Here is a 10,405-nt window from a genome sequence, read left to right on the forward strand (position 1 = left end):
AAAATGAACAATAGAATTTAAAACAAGTAAATGTTGGCAAGAGAAAACCATCCCTTTTGTTTTTATAGTAGGTCTGATATACCTTTATAATGATTGATATACTAGAGGGTGAAGACCAGGTAACCTCTACTCCAGAGAAATGGAAGATTGACATCTCTCCTAATTTGATGAGAGGAGTGGGAGGGTATTGGCTTTCTGACAGGGAAATATTACCTTAAAGTTTAACAAAAACAAGTAGCAATACTTTAAATAAAATAAAAAGTTATTTTGTTATCCATCCTATGTTGGATTAGTAAATCTTGTGCCTGGAAGGAGATTTTAAAGTCATTAGCAACTTGACACTGAGAAGCCCTTATAGCTGATCACAAACCGCTGTGAATGAAATCAATTTAGCTGGTCTGCAGGCAGTTCAGGAGGAGGGTGTGGGGTAGATGTGACTCCTGAAGCTTTTGTTTCTTACCCCACCCTAGAGAGACTGAATTGAGAACTTGAAGAGTTTTTAAGTATTGACATTTTTAAAAGCATAATGTTATAACAAAGGATTACAGTAGTTATTGTAAAAGTTACTTATTTAGTCAAAGGAATAGTCCAAAGGTTTTTGAAAAGTAAAAAAGAAACAAAAAAACCACTTTCCATAACAAAGACAGCAGGGGAGGGCTAACTGAATTTTGTCTCTCCTCCCTCTGTTGTTTATAGGAGAAAATTATTTTGGAGATTGTTAATTAAGAAGCTCATGTTCTGGTCTCTGAGTAGCATTTGGCCTAGCATTATTGTAATTGATATTAATGGTAAATTTATAGAACCTTTTTGTAGCCTTGAGTGTTCATAGAATTCCTTTATATTTCTTTCCACAAACCTTCCACATACCATCTTTGACATACTCATACCATTTTTCAACATGCTTGAACCTTCTATTTTTGTCCTACACTTTTCTTCCTTCAAATAACCAGCTATTCTATTATAGGACAAAAATGTACCATACAAGATCCTTTCCTTATATAAAATTATTCTTTTTCCTTTATATCCTTCCTTACCAAAAACATACTTTTATACCAACAACTTTAATTTATGGCTTCTTTCTTTTTTATAGATGACTTTTTATATGTATAACATGAATTAATCTTTAGTAACTTTTGATTGAGCCATGGCCAGGACCAAACGGCTGGCACCTGTGTTAAGACATTCATTTGGGTTCCAGTGCCCTAATATTCACCTGGGGTTTGCTGGGGTGATGGTGAACCAGTGCCAGGCACTTTAGCAGATATCTAGGCCTCCTTAAACGGCCACCATTTCTGAGCCAGGTGTGCTCTCCTCTCTTCAGAAGAAAGCACACCTGCTTTCCAATAACTTTCTGGCCTGCACAGTGGACAGGGTCCAGGAGGTTTAGCCCTCTTTGGAGCAACTACACTTCTAATACCCTTGCAGACTGTACCCATAAGCACTGGACACCATCCCCTTAGCAGGTTCGTTCTTACCAGATCTCTGATGGGCAGTTGGATTTTTGTTACTAATTGCAACTGTTAATTGGGGTTAACACTTTGGACCTCTGGTTCTGCAGCCCTCCATGTTGGTACCCTGTTGCTTTTCTTTCTTTCTTTTTTTTTTTTTTTTGGAGTTGGAGTCTCACTCTGTTGGCCAGGCTGGAGTGCAGTGGCACACTCATGGCCACCTCAGCGTCAACCTGCTGAGCTCAGGCGATCTTTCCATCTCAGCTTTCCACGTAGCCGGAGCTGCAGGCGCACGCTACCACGCTGGCTAATTTTTTGATTTATTGTAGAGATAAAGTCTTGCCAAGTTGCCCAGGCTGTTCTCGAACCTGTGGCTTCAGGCAATCCCCTCACCTCAGCCTCCCAAAGTGCTGGGATTACAGACTTGAGCCACCACATCCGGCCTCCTGTTGCTTTCCTAATGTCTTGGCTGAATAAAAAAACAAACCTGAAAAGTTCTTTTTTAATAGGCTACACATATGAAACTTTGATCATTTTTGTTTTTAACAGTCTGATGTAAAACCCTTTAGAGTGAACAGACCACATGGATATGAAATGATTTGTCCCTACTTATTTCTAATTAGGGACAGGTAAATTTGTTAAAAAAAACCTTATAAATTACTAAATTACACTATTGATTGTGAGGTGTGGACAATTAAGTGAGAGCGATCAGTTCCCATCCTTATTGTGCTCAGAGTACTCAGTATTTTATCCACTTGCCAGGAGAAGTACTAGGTTTAGTAAAAGTATATGCAAGGAGTAACTAGCATTAATGTGTTACCTGTTCTGAAGTGGGAAGGGGAGCTAACCAGGCACAGCAAGGTGACTTAACTTTCTTTTTTATAAAATACAACTTTAGCGAGCCTGATATAACAAGCACTTGTGTTATCTAGCATTAATGTTTTAGGACATGGTAAAGTTGGAAGTAAAATTTTACTACAGCACTTGCAAGTTTGGTTTGGAAAAGCAGATTAAAATGGCAATTGACTTCTTTTTGGTTAATTAACAGGATTGATTAACACGTGATCCCTTTACTTTTGTCTGGGAAGAAGGTTGATACTATCCCAGTTTAGATTTAATTTGAGAGATTTATCATAGAAAAAAATAACATGGGCCAGGCATAGTAGCTCAAGCCTGTAATCCCAGCACTTTGGAAGGCCGAGGTGAGGAAGAGCATCCTCCATCTCCTTGACCCACCTGACCCACACGAGTGAGAGAGAGCATCCTCCATCTCCTTGGCCCACCTGAGACAGCAACTTAGCCAGTGAGGGCCCCCGTGCTAGGGCTGTTCCAATTTTTGCGTTTGGGAGGCTTGGTACCAAGTCTTTTCCACAGAGGGTCCCGGACCCCAGCAACATGCTTCCCAAAGCAATGAGAAAAGAAAAAAAAAAAAAAAGAGCAGCCTCTCAGAGTGGCTTCCAGGACCTTCCTCCTTATCACATAAACAATAGGACTCACTGGTGATGTTACTTCGTACCAAACAAGGTGGAGGCGACAGGAAGAGGTCCATTCAATGTTGCTTGTCATGGACGATAAGATTAAAAGAGAAAAGATAGCCAAACACCTTATCTCTCTCCAGAGAGACTAGGGTTGGAAAAAGAGTGAGAGAGAGTGGCAGATCTCAGTGGAAGAAGAGAATGAGAGCAAGCGAGAGAGCAGCACGTCTCAGTGAACCTCCAAACATGTTAGGGCACACACTCAGCAGGGCCTCCAGAATGTTAGGTTAGGCCTGCCCGGGGTGTGGGTCCCTGGTGTGTGATTCAATGCCATGTGAAAGATGCAAACAATTGCATAGAAGTTAGATCAGAAAACATAGTTTATTTAAAAAGTAAATTAGAGAGAAAAAAAGAGGAGATTCACCTCCCCAAGGTAGGGAAGGGGAACAAAGCCAGGAAACGTGACAGCCATAGCTCAACCAGCACATGGCCATGCCAGAGTCTAGTAAGGCAATGGCCTCTATTTTTTAACTTCTTAAGCTGGAGACTTAGTTTATATTAATTTATATGGTTTTTTTTTTTTTTTTTTTGAGTTGGAGCCTCACTCCATCGCCCAGGCTGAATTGCAGTGGCACACTCACTGCCACCCCAGCGTTGACACGCTGGGTTACGGCCATCCTTCTGCCTCAGCCTTCGAAGTAGCCCCAACTACAGATGTGCACTACCATGCCCGGCTAATTTTTTTATTTATTGTAGAGATGGGGTCTCGTCAAGTTGCCCAGGTTGTTCTTGAACCCATGGACTCAGGCAATCCCCTCACCCTGGCCTCCCAAAGTCCTGGGATTACAGGCTTGAGCCACCATGCCCAGCCAATCTCTAGTAATACTTTTAATCTTTTTTTTATCAATATTTTTTATTGTAGTTTTGTGGGGTACAGTTAAGGGTTAGGTGTACAATTACGTTTCATTCAGGCACCCTGTTGATAAGAGGTGTTTCCCCATCCCGATATTTGCTACTGTTAATCCCATCCCCCCCCTCATAGTTTCCCAGTACTGTCAGTCATTTTCTTATAGTATTACATTGGATGTTCAAGGTCCATTATATGAGTGAGAACATGTGATACTCGGATCTTTGTTTCTGTGAGAGGTCACTCAGTATTATAGACTCTAGTTCCATCCAGGTTGCTGCGAAATTCATGATTTTGTTCTTTTTTATGGCTGCGTAGTATTCCATTGTGTATATGTACCACATTTTTTTAATCCAGTCCTCTTTTGATGGGCAGCATGGTTGTTTCCAGGTTCTTGCTATTGTGAACACTGCGATAAACATACATGTGCAGGTATCTTTTTTATAGAGTGATTTGAGTTCTTCAGGGTATATTCCCAGTAGGGGGATTGCAGGGTCATATGGGAGGTTGATATTTACAGCTTTTAGGAATCGCCACACTGCTTTCCACAAAGGTTGCACTAGTTTACACTCCCACCAACAGTGTAGAAGTGTTCCCTTTTCACCACACCCTCTCCAGCAGCTGTTATTTTTTGACTTGTTGATAATTGCCATTCTGACTGGAGTTAGGTGGTATCTCAGTGTGGTTTTGATTTGCATCTCCCTGATGATTAGTGAGGTTGAACATTTCTTCATGTGTTTGTTGGCTGCTCAGATGTCCTCTTTTGTGAAGTGTCTGTTCATATCTTTTGCCCATTTTATAATGGGGTTGTTTGTTTTTTTCTTTTCAGCACGTCTTAGTTCCGTAGATCCAGGATGTTAAGCCTTTGTCAGACCTGGTGTCGGCAAATATTTTTTCCCAGTCTGTAGGCTGTCTCCCCGCTCTCTTGATGGTTTCTTTGGCCTTGCAGAAGCTTGTCAATTTAATAAGGTCCCACTTGTCTATCTTCTCTCTTATGACCTGTGGGTTTCAGGTTTTGTTCAGGAATTGGATGCCAGTTTCCTTCATTTTCTAAGGTTCTTATGGTTTGAGGTTTTACATCTAGGTCTCTGATCCATTTGGAGTTAACCTTTGTGCATGGGGATAGATAGGGGTCCTGTTTCAATCTTCTGCATGTGGTCAGCCAGTTTTCCCAGCACCATTTACTGAATAGGAGAATACTTTTAATCTTAAACTCTATTTTGCTTGTTTATATAGGCATTCTAGATTTAGTTAGGAACTTGCTTTGTATATCTTTTTTAATTGCTTTCTTCAACCCCTTGGTTTTAAAAAATATTTTAAATGTGTCTACTGTCAATAGTATAGTGCTGAAATATGTTTGGGGAGCAGTATAGACATAATGGTAAAAAGCACTGATTCAAGTCAGACTGCTCAGATTTGAATTTTGGCACCACCACTCACTAGCTCCATCTCCACAGGCAAGTTTCTGTTCCTCCATTCCCTCCTCTGCAAGACAGAGACAGTTATACAATATTTACCTTAGTTAGATTGTGATGATGAAATATAAGTCAATACAATCACAAATCACTAACAACAATGCCTAACATATTGTAAACATTGGCTATTTAAAAAATCTTACAGTCAGTATTTTTAGACTGGCAAATGGAGTCTATTCACATTTATTATGGGTAGGAATATTATAAAACTTAGTCCCACCTTGTTTTGTTTTGCTATTTGTCCTATTATTGTATAATTTTTTTTTTTTGAGTTGGAGTCTCACTCTGTCACCCAGACTGGAGTGCAGTGGCCACTCCCAGCCACCGCAGCCTCGACCTGCTGGGCTCTGGCGATCCTTCTGCCTCAGCCTTCCAAGTAGCTGGTATTTCTAATACCTGTGACTTAAAACAACAGCAAATTCATGATGAAAATTATAACAGAAAATTAATGATTCAGTAGGCCAAGAATTAGATCTGTAATACAGCTCATGGCAATTTCTCAAGTAAGATTTCACCAAATAGTACTGTTTGTATTTAATACACTCTCACATTCATTTCTTATAATTATAAATTTTTAAGTTTTAGTAGGGATAACTTGTTTTTTTCAGGCCAGCTACTTTTGATATCATCAATTATTTAGCAAGGGTCAAATAATTTAAACATTAAATTACTTTAAAATGAATTCCCAGTATTCGTATTTTTCATAGAAAAAGAATGCTTCTTTTGAGAAAATAAAAATATAAACTAAACAAAGCCCAATATAAAACCCAATAAAATAACAGGCAGTATGGAAATCAGATTGAGTCTTACTAGGCATGCATGCACATGTATGAATTTACACACATACACGCATATGTATTCTGCAGGAGAGGAAGCAATAGCAGAAATACATGTAAAGAGAGTGTAAAATGTACTCTAGAGAAATAAAGCACAGGATATATACATTATAAGGGCAGAGTCAATTTTATCAGTTAAAATTTTATTAGCAATATATCACAGGACTGGTTTACAGATGGTGTGGCAATGGTAGCAAAAAGTGGCAGGAAGGAACTCGACACTCATCATGTCTAATAAATAAATCTTAGTGACTCATTAAATATTGATACGATGAAGAATAAAAAATTCCAACACTTCTAAGATCTTTAACTGATATCTTTTAGATAAAGCCCAAATATTCTGGGTAGGTAACAAACTGCCTGCTGATACCATACCTTAAAGAAATTACCTTGGAAAATTAATGATTTCACTGTCTACAAAATTTCACAAATCCAAATATGGTCTCCAATAATAACAGAAAATGTTAGTCTACTATCTTTCTATCTTTATGGCTGCTCTTTAAATCTTCAAATATTTTTCACAACTAGATGATATATATCCAGACCCTAACAAGTTTACAAACGTTGTAAATATGATCCGTTTTCTTTTCAATCATCTTAATAATGTGGTTATTTAACAATGTGTTTGTGTGTAAAATGATTTACTAAAATATTTAGATTTCTTATATGAGAATTAAGTAAGTATTACCATCCCTTATCTCAGAAAATCAGTCTTGATGTAGGGCTCTAGAAGTAATGAGTAGTACTATAGGTCACTTCTGTCATGTAGTCATAGGCAGAGGAAAAGTAACAAAAAGATGAATGTCAGTTTTACAGTAACTAAACACATGACACCTAAAATATGAATCTAAAGATAATCACATATTCCAATTATTTATTCAATGTATGTGTCCTTTAGAGCTCACTGTATGTCTTTTGTTCTATATCTATATCTTTGATGGGAGTTGCTTCATTTGATTTCGCATTAAGGCAAAAGACAAGACATCTTTTCTTTTCCTTGGTTTTAATTAGTCACAAATTCATCTAAGACGACAGAAAATTATGCTCATTTCATAAAAGGGTTACATCAATATTAGGACAATTGTTTTTTCTTCTGACAAATCTGTGCTGTGTTTATATTAGCTAAATGTTTAAAAATACTAATCCTGAGCAAGAGTAAAAATAAGAACAGTTTTGACTAAAGAATAAATTCCTTCATTGTTAAACCTAAACAGCTTTAAATTTTAACCATGGAACGTAGTCAGTAAGACTGGATTTCAGACTTCTGATGTCCATGGCAAACCTGAATACTCTGAGCAGAAATAAAACACACATAATAGATAATACACAAGAGTAAAAAGCATCAGAAATTGATGCACCTGGATTTTGTTAAATATAACAAAGGTCACTCAGTCCTTCATGGATAAACCTAGCTGGGAGAACAGAACTGAACAGTGTATTGCATTGAGCAGAAATCCCTCAGAAAGGCAACACTGGATTCCTTTTTAGAGAGGCATAGACTTTTTTCAAAACATTCAAGTACATAAAAGACACACTGGGAAATACAATATAAATCTTGTTTCCATGAAAGCAAAAAGTTCTGGCCACTTTGGTAACTGAAGTAAGTCACTTGAGTTTTTAGTTATAGCTACCTCCCAATGAAAAATAAGAGCTCATTACCCAGCAAAGCAGCATTGTGACAAAGTATTTATACACCAGTGAAGGATTTAAGTAAGGGCTTTGCAACAGGGGTCAACTCAAGCCTTGGTTTAAGAATAATTTTCTAGTTCATGTGGTAAAAGTGCATAGGAGTGGGAAACTGCCAACACAGCAAGGATCCTCTCACAGTATTAAGGCCTGTTCATGTGGGAATGGTCAACTGAAAATCAGTATGGTGACCATTAGGCAATGATTTCTGCCCTCTGGGCTTCTTCAATATGATTTTTCTTTTATTCAAAGGGTCGCTCTTCCTCTTCATCGGCTTCTTCAATGACCTGAATCTCATCTGCTTGAGGTAAGGAGGAATTCTCCACCTGCAGTTTATTCCCATCAACTTTACATTTTTCTTCTTCTTCGATGATTTCCTTCCATATCTTGTGATTTTCGGCGAGGTGATGCATTAGCTGACAAAATATTCGCCGTCTGCTTTTCCTTCTTGGTGGTTCTGTGGAATTTAAAACAAATGCATTCTAATCATAGCACTATGATTTAATCCTTCATTCAATAAATATCTAAGTGCCTACTATATTCTAGCTACTTAGCTAAGCACTTGAGTTATAATAGCAAACAGTATTTAAAATAATATAAAAAAATAAAATAAAATAGTATTGTAAAAACAATCTCCACACTATGGAGCTCACATTCTAGTGAAAAGACCTAGACAAACAGACAAACAAAAAACCAAAATAAGAATATGTTAGATGGTATTATGTGTTATGGATAAAAATAAAACAGAGAAGTGGTTTAGGGTATGTAAGGGAGGAAAGGATAGTGCTGAAATTGCAAATGAAATTATAACTATCCAAAGTTAAAAACCAACCTTTTAAGAGTATATGTATTAAAATAACACAATTACCAACATTTTGACGAACATAATTTTTAGAAGTCAGTCAACCTTTCCAAGTTGATAATCAGATGCTCAAACGTTCTTTGAAGTAATCCTATCTGTTCTGATTTATAGCATGCTTGAAAATAAAAAAAGTACTCAGCCAGCTATAATTTAAATTCTACTTTAAAATAAAGAGCAAATCATTGATTTCATTCACAATTACAAAGATTCCGTTTTTTTCTCCCCATTTTTCATGTATACTCATTGTCTTATATAAAAAATGTTACTACAGTTTGGAAACTCAAATTCATAATGCCACAAAACTTGGTTCTATGCTTTCCTTTTCTCCCTATTGTTCTGACCCATTTCCCAAGGCTATGTGAAATGTAGATGAGCATATTTCTTTGGCAGCTGTGCTCCTTGGCTGCCTGGTGGGGTTGAGAGTGAGGTGTGTGAGGAGGGTTGAGGTCAAGGAGGACAAGCCACTAGGACTCACCCACCTCACACATGTTCAGATGTGGTGACAGCCCTTCGTGCATGCATAGATGGAGCCTGCTGAAGAGTACTGGCTGGAGGACACCAACTCAAGATGTTACTTATGAGAATAAGAATGCTTGCTTGCTATGTGACAGTATTAGCACAGTACCCAGCACAGAGCTATTGCTCAAAACATGGCAACTGAATCTGAATATTTAGATTACAGTTACTCAGGATATGACTGCTGAATCTGTATCTAAAAAACAAAGATCCAAATTCAAATTAAATAGACATTTGCAGTTAATTAAGGTTAAGTATCCCTTATCTGAAATGCTTGAGACTAGAAGTGTTTCAGATTTTGTAACATTTATATCTGAAATATTCATATTAAACATCCCTAATCCAAAAATCCAAAATGTTAAATGCTCCAATGAGTATTTCCTTTAAGCATCATGTTGGTATTCAAAAAGTTTTGGATTTTTGAGCATTCTGCATTTCAGATTTGGTACATTCAACTTGTAACATTAATACATTGTAGCATCCCTGGATTCTTACTGGGATTTAGATTGTCTTCTATTTCTTCATTGTCTGTATCTAATTCTTCACCATCTTCATCGTCACCACTTTCAGTCTCATCATCCTCTTCTGCTTCTATCCACTGACCCGGTAGCAAACCAGCAGCATCATAGGAGTTACACAGGGGACCCACTATGTGGGTGATAAAAGACTCTTGGAGTTTTGCTAGTTGAGGAGAAGAACGATCCATGAAGGGACTGATAGGCAGACCAAGATTTGCTTCTTCATCTCCCTGAGCATTTTAAAAAAGAAAACTACGGGTTTAACAGTTGAAAGAAAAACCTCTGAACTTTGCTGTTAAAACTATTGAGAGCACCCATGCCATAAGAGATAAGATAGACAAGTGGGACCTCATCAAACTGGTAAGTTTCTGCAAAGCCAAAGAAACCACCAAGAGAGCAAGAAGGCCAGGCTCGGTGGCTCAGCCTGTAATCCCAGCACTTTGGGAGGCCGAGGTGAGTGGATTGCCTGAGCCTGCAGGTTCGAGAGCTGCCTGGGGAACTTGGCGAGACCTCACCTCTACAATAAATCAAAAATCAGCCGGGCTTGGTAGTGCACACCTGTAGTTCCAGCTACTGGGAAGGCTGAGGCAGAAGGATCGCTGGAGCCAAGCAGGTCGAGGCCGCGGTGGCCGGGAGTGGCCACTGCACTCTAGTCTGGGCGACAGAGTGAGACTCCAACTCA

At 38.3% G+C, this 10,405-nt stretch overlaps 1 protein-coding gene across 1 annotated transcript in view; it reads right to left on the minus strand.

Annotated features, from left to right (window-relative positions):
* Positions 1-7,127: 7,127 nt before the first annotated feature.
* The window catches only part of PDE3B (phosphodiesterase 3B), a 197,240-nt gene continuing 193,962 nt past the window's right edge, over positions 7,128-10,405 (minus strand). Inside the window, exons 15-16 of the mRNA XM_021717516.1 lie at positions 9,701-9,953; positions 7,128-8,284 (exon numbers count right to left, since the gene is read on the minus strand). Coding sequence (XP_021573191.1) covers positions 8,070-8,284; positions 9,701-9,953 — 468 coding nt within the window. The 3' untranslated portion in view covers positions 7,128-8,069. The remainder of the gene's footprint in view (positions 8,285-9,700; positions 9,954-10,405) is intronic.

The sequence above is a fragment of the Carlito syrichta genome, unplaced genomic scaffold (assembly GCF_000164805.1).
Source record: "Carlito syrichta isolate Samal-C Ts95f unplaced genomic scaffold, Tarsius_syrichta-2.0.1 Scaffold309824, whole genome shotgun sequence".
Classification (NCBI taxonomy): domain Eukaryota; kingdom Metazoa; phylum Chordata; class Mammalia; order Primates; family Tarsiidae; genus Carlito; species Carlito syrichta.